The 16196-nt window shown below is 29.2% G+C and overlaps 1 protein-coding gene across 5 annotated transcripts in view; it reads left to right on the forward strand.

Annotated features, from left to right (window-relative positions):
- Positions 1 to 16196, forward strand: part of LOC130667550 (syntaxin-1A) — a 65262-nt gene that overhangs the window by 4977 nt on the left and 44089 nt on the right. For all 5 annotated transcript variants that reach the window (XR_008989856.1, XM_057469200.1, XM_057469202.1 and 2 more), the window contains exons 2-3: positions 2222 to 2308; positions 12660 to 12759. Coding sequence is in view for 4 of the 5 variants with exons in the window: in XM_057469200.1 (XP_057325183.1) it covers positions 2222 to 2308; positions 12660 to 12759 (187 nt within the window). In the remaining variant the exon portion in view is untranslated. The remainder of the gene's footprint in view (positions 1 to 2221; positions 2309 to 12659; positions 12760 to 16196) is intronic.

Raw genomic sequence — 16196 nt, forward strand, 5'->3', positions numbered from 1 at the left:
GATTAAAAGTTTTAAATGAAGTTTTCATATTTATGCTGCAGTTGGAATTTATGATTTATATTTATGTGAATTAAGAAAAAAAATTACCATTTTCATTCTTATTCAGTTACGTTGTATTCTCACGTAGAATTGAATACTTTATTTAAGTTTTACGGAAAGCATACGATATTTTTTATTCTGTACTCTTATTTTTTTGTCAGATAACTTATTCGAAGTTTGTCGTACATTATCGATCACCAAAGAGTCTTCTTTATTGGTTGTTTTAATAATTCATTTGAAATGTCTGTAATTTATCGATGTCATCTTGTCGAAGGAGAGAGAAAAATTTCGTTATTATCATTATTATTGTTATTTTATTGCTGTATAATGCTATCGTATTTCAAGTTTATGCAATTCATTGTAACATCTTTCCGTCTGTTTCACTTTTTATTTTTAAATCTAGTTTTTTTTTATCAAGATGGAACAGATAGGGCAATTTCGCAGTGTCTCGTTGTTGCACTCGCACATTCAGTTTCGTTATCACTCGGGATTATAAGCGACTTTGTAAGCTGATAAAAATCACTAAAATGTGACACGTTGTTTAGACACAAAGTAAAGAGCTCATAACGTCCAGATTGTTGGATATGTGTCAAACTTTTTTTATTCATTTCCTTAGTTTTTTTTTTTACATATTTTATTTCTACGGTTTAAAGTTTTAATATTTGAAAGAATCATAGAAATATGGTTTAAATTTTAATCTTTTTTTAACTGGCTATTAGTAAAAGGTCAGATTGTCACATTGGACTCTAGTGAGCACTGCGATTTTTAATTTTAACGATCAATGGGAATTCCTATTCCCTCTTACGTTTTATCGCTTTTTTTTTCTTTATAAAAGAAAGTAACGAGTGTCAATTTTTTGAAGAAAAAATTTATCAATTTTTTAAATTACTATTTTTTTTTCATTCATTTTCTTGACATATATATATATACATATTCATAATTAATTTTGACGTCTAATAATTTTGTAAACCGAAAAAAGTCATGATACTGAAGTTAGCCGACGTCTAATAATATTTGGATTTTCTTTTAGACGGTAAATTATAAAAAAAAAAAATTTGAAAAAATTGCACTTGTAGTTTTGTAAATTTTCTACATGTGCATATTTTTTATTTTTTTGTTATTGATTCATTGAAAAACAAATCCGAAAATTTTTAATTGTCCGCTAACTTCAGGATCATAAAAAGTCGTCTATTTAAAATAAAAATTTTTGTTTACTTCAATCTATAAACTGATAAAAAACTTATCTTGTAATTTAAGACTTTCTTATCTTTTTCATGATCATAAATTAGAAACAAAAATTTCGTCCATAATTTCAGTACTCAATTCTGTGATAAAAAAAAAATTTTTAAGTTCTAATTCTAAATGATATCGCACTAGTCAATAATTACACCGGAAATGGATATGTATGAGGTAAATTACGTGAATTTATCCCTCAATATATACTCTCTCAGAAGCAGTAAACAGGCAGGCAGGTAATGAAAATATGTGATGGCAGTTTAATGTTATATACATAAATTTTCATAAATATATATAGCAAGAGTAATATGAAGGTGCATTCTCGACTTGCCATTGTATCCAATAACTATTTAAATTATCGGGCATCACATAAATATCAATGTAAATCAGTACCTCAAGCGTAGGTGGTGTAGGTGGTGCAGTTAGTGGTAGAGTCGCAGGTGATTCTGCCAGTGAAAGCTCGATTCCCAAGAGCAGTAAAGAGAAATGGTAGTATCGTTGGCAGTGAGAGAATGAGTGGTCGTAGATGATGAGTGAGTGTGGGTGGTTTGAACGAGACAAGCTGGGTCAAAGCTTGCTTCAAAGATGACAATGAGCAGTATTGAATGCGTTGGTTGCCCATACCAACGGTAAATGTTCTACTATACTATTACTCTTCTTCGATATATCTATATATATGTATATATATGTGCTTGCTTTGCTTTGGCTTTAATCGAGCATACTCCAGCAATTTAAAGCTACGACCGATAAATGGCAATTACAATGTCCTATTTCTCTCAAACACCCAACAAACTTATCATTAATTTTCATTTTATTTTTATCACTATGTATAATAATTTAATATCCTTGTAATCCTTTAATAATAGCGGCTTGATAAATATTTTCTTGTTAATTAATTTTATATTGAAGTTTAATTAAAATTTATTTTTTATTTTTCAATTTACAGGCTCAGTCGGATGACGATGAAGCGCCCGACGAGGTGTCCGTTAACGTGGGCGGGCAAGAAGATTTCATGACAGAATTTTTTGCGGAAGTAAGTTTTTTTTTTAATAAAAATATAGAGAACAAAAACCAATATTTTGTATGAAAATTTCTAATTAATTTTTTGTTACTCGTAACCGTAGTTCGGTTCTGTTTATTTTTTACTGTTGGACACAAAGTTGAGGTTTTCATAGTTTTGCTTGAGAATATAGACTTGAAATGATATTTGAAACGACAAGTGTAAAGGTACACAGTAAAACGATATTACACTGCAATGTAATTTAATTTGCAAATTGATGTAGTTGTCAGCGGTCTGTTGTTTTCGTTAAATGGACAGTTTCAAGTGGAAATAGATTCGATTACCATCAAATATCTTATTGATTTTACATCAATGTTTTTTTTTTAAATCAGCCTTATGATATTTATTTTCATTTACTATTGTCAGCTTCATTGTTTTATAAATGTCGCTTTTAATTTACGAATCAAAGACTTGAATCAATTTAAACCACTTAATATCAATACGTACAGTACAAAAAATCGGAAGTGAATTCGGAATGATTACAGATTTTATTTAAATCCGAATTCACTCCGTCGAAGTTCCGGAGTTTAAAAAAAAATCACTCCGCAAGGTTAATAGGAAATTTGTTTCTCCAACGGAATGATTTCGGAGTGATCTGGATTTCATTTCAATCCGCGTATGTACCAGAAGATCGGAACGTTTTCGCGCAACGAAAATGAATAAAATTTGTGTATAATTTGATTACTTAAGGGTGACTTGAAGGGTAGTTCCGGAGGTTTAGGGTGGCTACAATTTTCGTCTGACATTCTAGCACCTGTGCGAAAAATTTCAGAAGTCTAGATCCACTAGATTTTTTACTTTTCATTTTGTTTTTGTCCACATTCACTCCAACTCGGAGTTGTAACATTAAAATAAACTCCCTTGGGAGTAAATTTCACTCTGAGATTAAATAAATAAAGTCAATTACTCCGGATTTAATATGTACCTGAAAATCGGAACATTTTTCGAGAGACGAAAATAAAAAAAAAAGAAATGGAAAGTAAAAAATCTACTGGATTTGGATTTCTGAAATGCTTCGCACGTCAGCCGGAAATTGCAGTTCACTCCCACACTGAGAGAAAAAAAAATTAAATTAAAGTAACCATGTTTACTTAACTCATAATACTAAAAACAAGAAACAATTTACTACATCAAAGTATAATATTTCTTATCTTTATAACAATTTTTTAAATCTACTCATAAATTTCTACAGACAAAGCATTTTTACTAAAATTAAGAAAATATTTACTTGGCACTATTTAAGTAAAATAATACTTAAATCAAGTAATTTTACTTGGAAATATACATTTTTTTCTCTCAGTGCAACTACCCCTTAAGTCACCTTGAGAGTCAAATTACAAAAATTATTTTCATTTTTGTTGCGCGAAAAACGTTCCCATCTTCAGGTACATGATTTAATCCACGTTCACTCCGAAAATTTTTTACATTGAATATTTTTTAAAAATAGAAGTTAATCCATTAAAAAATGATGAATAATTTCTTCTCATTTAATAATTAAAACGGGATAATTAGCAGAACAACTTTGTACAACGTTTTATTTTCATTACTGAAACGTTAAGCGAAATTCTTCAACCTGACATTTCTATTCATCCACAGAGCTAAATTTAGCTTAATCTCCAATACATATATGTCTATAAATTAGTAAATGCCATTGCTCGTGTTAGGTGCTCAATTCCGCAAATTGTTACATCAGAATGTGTAGGCGGACTATGCAATAAAATTATCCATTCCTGACATTACACAAAATTGAGAATACTTTTATAGATATTTTTTGCTTTTTCATCTTTTTTCTCTAATACTTGTCAAACTTTTTTTTATTTTTTTTGCTTTCGTCAACTTTTTCCAACAGCCCTCGTGTCTCTTCCTCTTGTCCTCGAAATTTTATCCACGTTGTAAGAAAAATTTTTCTATCTCCATCAGTGGATATGTATCAACTTCTTTTCCGGGTAGATCAAGACACGAATAAATTATCGTTCTAGTTTATTTCTATTTCGTAGTCTCACGAGGATTACATATTTAATCAAAATAATTCAATTCAATTTCATTCAATTTAATTTTATTTTATTACCATCACTCTTTAGAATTTTAAAAAATTTCTGACTTTGATTTATTACGATCAGAAAATTCATTACACATTTTTTTATTTATATACATATACATTTTTTTTACAAACTTTTATTATTTCAATTACTGTTTCAATGTGTGATTTATTATAACAAAAGGTCACTTGTAAACTAAATTAAATTTATTTTTAAAATTTATCATAAATTTAAAACGTAATTATTTTTCATAGGCATTTTATTAATTAAAGTAATGTAATGTCGAGTAATTTCACATAAAGTTAATTATCCCTGAGGCAATAATTTATTTTAAAGTGATGTCAGGTTATTTTACAAAATTTTTTTAATACACAGTAAAAAATTTCGGTGTAAAAATGGACACAGAAAACTTTACTCGGCCGTGTTGTGTGAAATTTTTTCGGTGTAAATTTTTCTACGGTGTAATCAACTTTTTTTACACCATTCCGTGTTACTCGTAATTTTAATTAACGAGCAACAAACGATCATTGAATATTTTTAACTATGTACTGAATTAAAAACTACATTAATTTTATTTAGATACACATTTGAAAATTTTTTGTTCTTGTGTAAAAATTCAATGGTTAATTATTTTGTGTCAATTATTTGACACCATCAAGTGTAAATTTAACTAAAGTTTGATGTGTTGTCTGATCTCAACAATTTTCAAACCCGTTATTATTTGACACAAGAGTAATGTGTTAAATTAACCCAAAAAATTGAGTGGGCCATTCGGGACATGTGATTTGTGTTAAATTTAACACTAATTTTTCAACTGTGTTGGAATTTTTTTTCTTAACGCAAAATTATCATGAATTATAAATTTACGTTTGGCGGTGTAAAAATTTTAAATTCAAACCGCCTAAATTTAACACCGAATTTGGTGTAATTTTCACAACAAAATTTTTACACCGAGATCTTTACACTACACCGGGTCCAAAAATTTTTACAGTGTATTGAGCTCGACATGTAGATTTTCAAAGTGACCTGGCGCCCATTTGAATTAAATGTTTGTTCGGGCAAGCATATTTATGTGTAAGTGACCTTAGAAATATATGAATGTGGGTGTATGTGTGTGATTGAGTGTGTTATAGCCCCGCCTAAATAATTTCCAGTTTAATTGGCCGAATTTGCGGCTCGACCTGAAAACCTGACACAAGTTAAGAGAACGCGATGGAGCTTACGTTCTAGGATATGACTGTTGAGAGGATTCCGATGTACATTCCATTTATGTTATAGATATATATGTATATGTGTATGTATGTATATGTATATACATAAAGGATTGATGTAACTAGTACTTTGGCAGGCAGCCATATTACAACCAATCTCATCAAGAGCATTCGCCTTTTGGCATCTTCACTTTATTTCCATGTACTTTTAACTCTCAGTTTGGTTATAAGTTAAAACGTTGGATGTCGGAAAAATTTTTTCTTCAGTCAGGTGCACAACTTAACCGTCGTTTCTTTTTTCTTGAAACTTTTATTATCATTCTTATCGCTCGTACTAACAAAGTGCGCTACATCGATCTAAAACTCCTGCGAGAAAATTTATCCTTAGAGAGCAATAAAATTTCGATGAGTACTTTCTTATGCAGCGAAAATTATTCTACACTAAACGGCTATTATTGCTAACATATTGTAGACCTAGAGGAATAATATCAAAATTTATGGTTTTCATTAAATTTTTATATTGGAAATTCGAATCGATATTTTAAAAGTTACATCTATAGTTTGTTAATAAAAATAAACTTTCCAATTAAAACTTTGTCTGAAAAGTTAAATTAGAAAATCAATATTCATTTGATATTTTGGTAATTTTTATTTTTATTTTATTATTTAAATAATAATTTAGTCATTAGAGAATTTGAACTAGGAGACAGTTCTTTATTTTATAACTTTTCTTCATACTTGGAAAAAAAAGTCGCTTAACTTTAAAAAAATATCAAGACCGGAGACCGAAGCCAATTGGGTCAGAGATAAAATTTTTTTTCATCATTTGGACATAATGTTTTAACGAACTTAAAACAAAATTAATTTTTTGTGACAGACACTTGAAATCTACGATATTTAGCGCCTATAGCCGGCAGCTAAAAATATTAGATAAGATACAGCTGGTAAAAAAGATACCTAATCGTTCTAATAGTGACGTCATCATCGGATCAAAAAATATTTTTTGGTTACATGTGCAATAGCAAACGACCAAAAAATATCGAAGTAACTTAACGAGCCATCTTGTGACAAAATTTATCATCATTTTAATTCGTCCACTTATCGACCTCTTTCTAATTTTCAACAAATACTCAAAACAATCTTACCAAATAAATAAACGCGGATTTATAACCTGCCATTTATAGGCACTAAATGTAGTAAATTTCAAATATCTGTCATAAAAACTAATGTATTTATCTTGTACAATCGAGTCTAAGACGCTCGTGTGTTGGTACCCTCACCTTCACACTCGCGTCTTAAACACGATCGCGCTCGATAGATAAACTACTACTTTAGTTTAGAAGCTACGGTATTTATTTGAAGACTAAGCACTTTAATAATGCAAAAAAATAATGTACTTGAATATCGAAACGTTTTTCATGCAACGGAAATTTAAAAAATTTAGGTAATTTGACTGCTCAAGGGGTATAATTCCGGAGGCTGGGGGTGGCCTAAAATTTTTGGCTGACATCTATATACGAAACATTTCAAAAATCTCGCCATCCAGTAGATTTTTTACTTTCCAATTTTTTTCCTTATGCGAAAAACGTTTTGATCTTCAGGTACATAAAAAATATTTATATGAAAAAATAATTTGATTTTATTCCGGTCTAATTAATATTTTCTCGACAGATTTTACTTGTCATTGTTCTATTTTCGTTGATTCAAAAATAGTGCAATGTTGTGTATTTATTTAATTAAAATTTTTGACACGCACTTTTTCTGATGTTTATTTTTCTCTACATCACTCTTAGTATTTAATGTTTATAACCAGGCGTGAATTTACAGTACTAATTCATAACTTAAACTGCCGCGAAAGCTCTCTTCAGATAAACGCATTTCCGGAGCATGTCTCGGATTCAACGTACACGGAAATCTCTTTCATATTGCCCTCATCTATTTCTCTAATTTATCTTCCCTCGTATGTTTTACTTACGATAACACACACTCGCACATGAAATAAAAATAAAGTAAGCAGTAACAATACTCACGAGAGCTCTAAGTAGTTCCTCTCATCTCTCACTGTACTCTGCCATTTGTATCTTCATTTGCAATTAATTCCTATAATTTATTTCTTTGACTTTAATTTTATTAACGAAAAGTTATTCCAAGCTTTTGATAAATAAAAAAAAACTCGAAATTTTTTATGCTCTATGAATAACAAACTTTTTATATAAATAATTTCTCTTCGCTTATTTACTTTACATATATAGAATAATTTATCAGCGTGGAAAAATAAATGCATTATTGTCAATATAAAAAAGTTTTATTTGAATATTTTCTTCAGCGCGCTTTTGTGAATTTTATACTTCATTATTATCATTATTATTACTATTACTATTTTATCTGTATAAAAACTTTTACAATTGTGCATTGAGATGTACTTAAACTTTACCAAATGAACTTAAATTGGACCTCACACTTGAAACTTATTTTTCATAAACTTTAATAATAACTTTTGTGTTGTATACTTCTTTTTACGGCTTCATTTATCACACATTTGATATTTATTATTCATTATTCTGAAAATATACTTTACCGTTTGATTTATAATAAAATACATTTTTTTTTCGATTTAATGTCTTTAATAATTAAAGTAAACTACTCAGTTTTCAGCCTTTTCAAAAAGCTGCCCTTTGAAAAATTATTTTTTACGTATGTAAAATTGAACCATCGGTTTTTTATACTAGACCATTTTGGCTGCTCAGTTTCGTAACATACACAGAAATTATTCTGGTTTGAAATGTTACAATGTTATTATTTCTTTTTTAAAGTATATATTATTAGGTCTTGGGCAATTCTATATCCGGCCAACTTAGTCAAATTCAAATTCAAATTTAATTTTTAAATTTTTAAACCAAACCAAATTTGAGAGATCGGCGACAGAATGAATCTCAGGACCGAAAGACCTCATACTTGTTGTGTGAAAAATTATTTCTTAGACGGCTCGACCATGATCACCGATCAGCATCACCGGTTGATACGCGGAGAGAAATGTCAAGTGAATATGCCTATGCAGCATAGTAAAGATTACATTACTCTATAGTTTGTGTCACGCCGCATTTATGCGACTGCTTATACACGGAAAGAAATTTTCTTTAAAAATTACCGTTAAATTCACTGTAATCGTGGGACGAATGGCACGACCTAATCATTTGTCGCTAAGTGAGATAATTTTTAACTTTTTTTCAACAAATTTTACCGTAGTCTACTGTAAATTTTATTCGGTTTTCGGTAAATTTTATGAAGCCTAACCTCAAAATAAATAAATTTTTCCGTAATTTTTAATTTGAAAATGGTAAATAAAAGCGCCGCATTATGTCCCACGATTACAGTGAATTTAACGAAAATTTCTTTCCCTTCCATTACTATGTTGCATAGGCATATTAACTTGACATTTCTCTTCGTGTAGTGTCGCAGTAAAACAGGAATATGTTGGCCCCCTGACGGAAATTGAAATAAACATATGCAAAAATGGCTCTGACCATAGTAAAGTTTACAATGATCACAGTAATATGTGAAATAGTCATCGTAAATTTCACTATGGCCACAGTAATTTTCGTATGTTTATTTCAATTACTGTCAGGTGGCCAACATGGTCCGGCTTTACTATGACACTAGCATTTTAAACAAGAATAATTTCTCCGTGAGCAGTATGAGTCAATTACATGCGTGTGTCATTATTTTTTATTTTTATGATTACACTGTTTGTATGATGGCTCTCCCTTAATTCATACATATATATATATTTCAAATCTAAAAACAACCCTCGAAGCCTTTTTCATTTTTTTATATTTCTCAGCTTCCGGCTATCGTCCCCTGAGAAACGCGATCGACACGATCACCCATAACTTAACTTACTTCAGGCACAACCTAGTCCATAGATTTATATAGGTCGTGTTACACCCGTACTACTGTACCCCTACGGATAAAAATCGATACATTTTACTGTCTTAGTCGGTCCAAAAATTTTAGTTGCCAAGTTTTTTAATAAAAAACAAAATTATGACGAAAAATTTTCTCAATTATTTTTTTTTACATGCTCGTAAATTACACAGTACAAATTTATATTTAGCGAAAGTTTTCGGTTAAGCCCACAGTATTCATCCACATGTAAAATACATTTACAATATTCATGCGATTATGTAAAGTATCTTAAATGGAAGTACTGAAGACGGAGTAAAGATTTCCTCTCGGCTAGAATATCCTAAGTAAATCCTGCCATGTAATATATATCTATATATTTATATATATTTTAATTTTAAATGTAACATCTCAAGTTAATACATCGTAAAAAAACATCTTTTATTTTTTTTTAACATTTTACTTGTCTACTACTAAAATATCTCATCGATTTCTCGGTCATGTCCCGAAAACGCTTATTTTTATCATCATTGATATGACGTAATGTCATATAAATTTGAGGCTTAATTGGTAATACAATTCCAGGAAGTATCAGATCATTTACCAATTATTTTATTTATTGGCTTCATTAATTTGTTGTTTTCTCAATTATTATCAATATTTTGTCTCTTATACTTTTGTTTCCAAATATTAACTCAGTTACCGGTTCGCAAATAAGAAAATAAAATAATAGAGTGACGTATGACATAACGCAGGTAATAAGACATTACTTGAAGTTTATTTTAAAGCTGAGACTACTACTCGCATTGCTGCTGCAATCTTATAAAATTTCATTCCTTTGATTGCTTCTTCTTCTCATTCTCATCTTCTACCAAAACACTTATGCTCCTTTTAATCATTCTATTTAACCAAGAAAATTAGAAAATATGAGTTGAGGGCCACAATTTAACTTTCCCTGTAATTATAAAATTTTTTGATTTTTTAAAAACTAAAATTAACTACTCAATTTTTTTTTACTGAAACAATCATTATTAGAAAAAATATATAAAAATCTCTTATATCGAATTTAAAAAAAAATTTCCTCCACAATTATTGAGATTCGGACTTTAGAAAAATAAATTTCATTTAACTTTTAATTAAGACATGATATAAGATCCTTTAAAATTTATTTATCTCAAGAATCGGGGTCAAGGAATTTTATATATCCTTTCTAGACATTGGTCTAGTCGTCTCGACATGATATTCCGAATACTTTTGTCCAACATATCTCTCTGTGGCCAACCATCCACATTGTACAGACATAATATGAAAAAATAAATAGATATCTGACGTTATTTTAAGAGGATTGTAAATATAAACTGTCCAGACGGCGCCGATTATATGAAAAGTCACTAATAATCATATTTTCGTAATTTATTAATATTTATATATATTTAAATAAAACATCAATATAAATATTAATTAATAATTACACCGTAAAATATTTGCGGAGTGAAAGTGGATTAAATTCGGAGTGAATGCGAAGTGGATAACTGTTTAATTCTTAATCTCCTCGGAGTGAAATTTACTCCAAAGGGAGTTTACTTTAATATTAAAACTCTGAATCGGAGTGACTGTGGATTCAAATAAAATCCAGATCACTTCGGTGAAAAAAAAACTCCGAATTTACTCCGTATGCAGAGTGATTTTTTTTTAAACTCCGTAACTCCGAGTGTGAATTTGGATTGAAATAAAATCCGTCATCCGAATTCACTCCCAATTTTTCACACTGTAGTAATTTACTAAAATATTTTGAAAATCCATAATATTCCATCTCACATTTTTTTTAAATCTTTCAAAGAAAAATTAATTATACACACTAACATATGTTTACAAAAATAATATTACCGCATCCGTTTTATGTACAATGGACCCACAATTTAACAGACTATGTACTACACGTTTTAAACGGCTTCGAGCAAAATTTTTTTATTTTTTTAAATAAAAAAAAAAGTAGGTTAAGTATTCTGTACAAAAATATATGGCCCTTGGGATAAATTAATTCTGTGCTGTATATAAATAAGTACATTTACGCCGTTGCTGTTATTTTCGTTGACTCCAAACTTCAAAATATTTATATATATATATAAATATATATATATATTTTAGCAAACTAAAATGTTTTATCTATTCAGCTTGGTGGAAACAACGATAGTCGAGAGAAGTATTGAGTCGAGTTGAGGATTCCCTTATATGTTGCAGTAACATTCATATGTGTGGACTATACGGGCAGGATCGATATTTTCCGAGTTACTCTTGAGTAAAACTCCGCTGAGAAATTACTGGCATGTCTATAGGGAAACACGTGGCATACAATATACTATTTTAAAAAAAAAAAAAAACTTTATTTTTATTCTTTATATTCATCTCAATTCAAATGCATGATGTGTACGCACAAGAGTACAATTTCGTGACGTCGGATGAAAAGAGTACTTGTACTACTTGCACTGAAAACGTCACAGCTCTCGGGTAATTCAGTAGTTGATATTTTTAATTCAAACCACATGAGATCTCAATTAAAAATTACTGACCTGTTTGAGTTTCAGGTCTCTGGTTATTATTTGATAATTACTTAAATTTTTTATCTTTATGTATATTTTTATATCAAATTATATTTAATTATTCATTTAAATCTCAAGTTGATTCAATCTAATTAAAATTCAAGCAAAATATTTTATTTTACAGGCGGGTAATTTGAAAAGTTTATCTAAACTTACACTGTAGTCAAATTAATTAATTTTAATTAATGAATAATATTAATAGTGGTACTAGAGTCGATTGGGGGGGGGGGGGAAATATTTTCAAAAGCAAACTTTTTTTATTAAATTCTAGGGGTATTCCATCCCCCCTCCCCTAAATTTCTCTTTAATTTTACAGTTAAAATTTTTTAAATAAATATTTTTTTTTTAAATTAATGATAAAGATTTTATTTACACATAAATTTAAATATTTTTAAAGATTATCTAATCCGATGCCAATATATTTACAAAGTTTATTAATGATTCGGTTGTAAGAAGAGTAAGCCGTTAAAATTTTTTATAAATGAATGAACGGCTGGATGTTTTATAAGTTGGATTATAAGAAATAAATGTGAAACTAATGGTGACAAATGTTATTTCTATTTTAATAAAGGTGGAGGAGATCCGCGAAATGATTGACAATATCCAGACGAATGTCGAGGAAGTGAAGAAGAAGCACAGCGCCATCCTGTCGGCGCCCCAGACCGACGAGAGTGAGTCATATAGATATAAATTACTTTTTTATTAATTTATGTTCTTTAATTACAAACTTCCCGGTACTGACACTAAACTTATCGCGACAATTATTTTTTTTCTTAAATATTTTTACACTTTCTATCCAGTTAATTTTTATAAATTTCGTTATTATCATAGTTTAATTTTTAAATAACTGACAGTGTCATTTATTATCGAGTAGAAAAATTAATAGAACAAGGCCACTGAATGTAAAAGCGCAGACGTCGATAATTGAGTTTGAATACATTCTTGAGTGTTGAAACTCAATTCGAGTCTTGGGAGCTTTTGAAAATGCAAACCCGGGCGGAATGAGGGGTTCGGAAATGGGGAATGAAAATAAAAAATGGAATAAATGTTGATAATCGTCCTTGCTCCGATTACCATTGTAATGCATCGGTTTTCTTCGTACATCAACAAATATATATCTGTGTGCATGAAATGTATGAACTTAAATTTCCTTTTTTTTCGTTTCACCTTTACGTGACTTTTAGCTTTTCTCTCTTTTCTATCACTACTTTCTTACTTTCATTATAATTTTCTGATACCGCCGTCTTATTCGCTTTTACGTCCAAAGTAATCGAATTTTCTCTCATTCTTTTTTTTATTTAACGTTCCGAGCGTTGAAACTAGACTATATATATATAGTAATTAATTTCATAGCTTTTTTATTGTTTTCAATCGTTATAACTTTGGTCAACTTTATTTTTACGGTTCGTTTATTTTTTCGTTTTCTTTTATTATTACACTTCTTTAGTAATCACTTATTTTTTTAATATCACAAATTTATCTCCGTACGAGAAAAATAGCCGATAAAATATAAAAAAATAGTTGTCGATAGTTAACATAAATCGATTCATCTTTTGTCCCATTTTTTATTTATTATGACTCCGTTTTTATTATTTATTATTATGTATATTAGTTTTTATTTCGTGATAAAAAAAGAGGGAAAATTTATTCATATTTCGAAGGCAATTTAAAAGTAAATAGGCAATCGAAAAAAAATAAAAATAAGTGCCCGAGGATTCGGAAACCGGTGGTTCAATTGCTGGAGAGCAACGTGAGGTCTTAATGTTAATGCATGAACCTCGATTCATGTATATAATGTTTATATGTATACACTACATATGTATATACCAGTGAAATAGATGAGGGAAGGTACATAGAATATATATATATATATATATATATATATATATATATATATATATATATATATATATATATATATATATATATATATATATAAGCAAAGAGAAGCTGTAGTATTTCTTGCAACAGGTTGACACTGATAGATGGCAAGTTCCGACAATGTCCAGTTGATTTTGGTATAACAATTTTCCTTAAATTGTTTTTCATACTCCCTTGTCAGTCTGTATTGAGTTATTTATATAAGAAAATAACTTTCAGAACATTTTAATTGTATAAAATATTATCTTTTTGGTAACTCGGGCTCGAGTTGTAAAGTTTAATTACAAAGTTTTAGCCTATCTTGGTTGTTTAATTAATAATATTTATCTTTCAAACAAATTTACATTCTACTGGAATCTTAGTTGATTGCATCATCATATTGTTATCTATCTACTGACACCTTAGTATGAAAAGTACTTGGAGTATTGTTGGAAAAGCCAACACAACAATCTAGGAAAATGACGAGCTGCAATACGGGAAACGTCTCGACGATATGAATTAAATGCGTCACGTCAAACCTTACATTTGTTGAACTTCCAGAGCACTTGTTTCCTTGCTCGCTCGTACTTCAACTTGACTTACATATATCGTAGAACTTTAGCACTTCTGTGTTGTCATAATTCAATTTATTGAAGATTCAGTGTCTTCATTTGTTGTTAATTCGTGAAATTATAACTTTACTCTTAAACCAACAATAAAAAAAAAATTTAGTATATGTTCGTGTACTAAACTGAATTATTAGAAGAATTTTCAGCTTTATCTAGATACTTTTGCTTACAAACTTTAATTTTTACCTGAAATTTACTTCAATTTTCAGTTTTTCTAAGGCAATAGTAACAAAGAAACGAGCAGAATTCATTATCGTAGCCGGGGTTTTATTTTTCCAATGCGACTAACAAATTCTGCTGTTGATTTTTCCTGAAAACGGTAGTGCGATACCAAAAAAAATAAAACTTTCGTGATTATTTTTTAGTTTCTGCTTTTTCACTGATGATTTTGTAGGAAAACCACCAAAATAATGTAACAATACAAATTTTACGTTTGACAATTGACTTTTTTTGAAATTTCGGTACAATAATTCTAATCAGAATCGTAGCTTAGTTATTTTTTCAAGATAGGAAATAATCTTTAATTCTTTTCGAATAATTTTTCAAGCGAAATCTTTCGACGCTTTAGAATTCAGAAGTTTTTTGTGCCTTTTTTCGTTTCAGCTCAACTTTTTATATTTTTATCTGTATTTGATTTAAAAACTATATAAATCTACTGGTTGTACAGTTTACAGCAAGTGCAATTTAACGACTTGCCAAGAAGTAATCCGAATAGTATTACAGATAAACTGTTTTCAGTGAATGTTTTTGAGATAACGCGTTTTAAACAACTGCTCACTTGGCAAGTGTTCACTTCTATACCTGCATCTTTTTTCTCACTATTGTTTCGTTATACGTTTTCTTCTCATCTCTTCTCTATTCTCTGTATTTTCGATCATACTTTACTCCAAGAGAGTGTTACCTCTAAAGCTTGCTCAGACAATTACTTATATTTTTTTAACACCTCACTTGTTCGCATCTGTCAGATAAAAAAAATGCCTTTCTCTAAAATGAAATTGTTATTTTATTTATGTTATTTTTTTTTCTATATTTTCCTATTTTTATCCCGAGGTTATGTGTCGTGTACTTGTAAAAATTGCACCTGATGTTATGAGTCAAGGCCGGATTTGCTTAACGCTTTGAAAAGCTTTTTTCATGAAATTTTATAGAAAATCTCTCATAATATATATCTTTTACGCGCGTCTCAATCAAGTACACCGTAAAAGCAGAATCCTCTTCATAAAAAAAATCAGTTTTATTTATACTTTTTTCCCAACCCATTTTTTTCATCGTCTTCATTTTTTTTCCTACTTACAATTTTCTAAGCATTTAATTTAAAAATGCCCGAGGTACGATAAAAAAAAATTACAAGTTTATTACTTTACTTTGATAATTTTAAAGCTCATTAATGTCTCTTTTTATGATTCTATTATAATAATATTATTAAAGCTTCTATTTTTAAATAAAAATTTAATTTTACTTTTTTTTTTACATTACTGTTAATTTTGTCGTCTAGTTTCATTTTAATTTAACATACGTGAGAAAATTTTCTATAGCCTTATCGTCAATTCGACATTGTTTTTCCTACATATATACATACATATACATATATGTAGATGTATACAAAGCCTCGTTCATAT

The sequence above is a fragment of the Microplitis mediator genome, chromosome 5 (assembly GCF_029852145.1).
Source record: "Microplitis mediator isolate UGA2020A chromosome 5, iyMicMedi2.1, whole genome shotgun sequence".
NCBI lineage: Eukaryota > Metazoa > Arthropoda > Insecta > Hymenoptera > Braconidae > Microplitis > Microplitis mediator.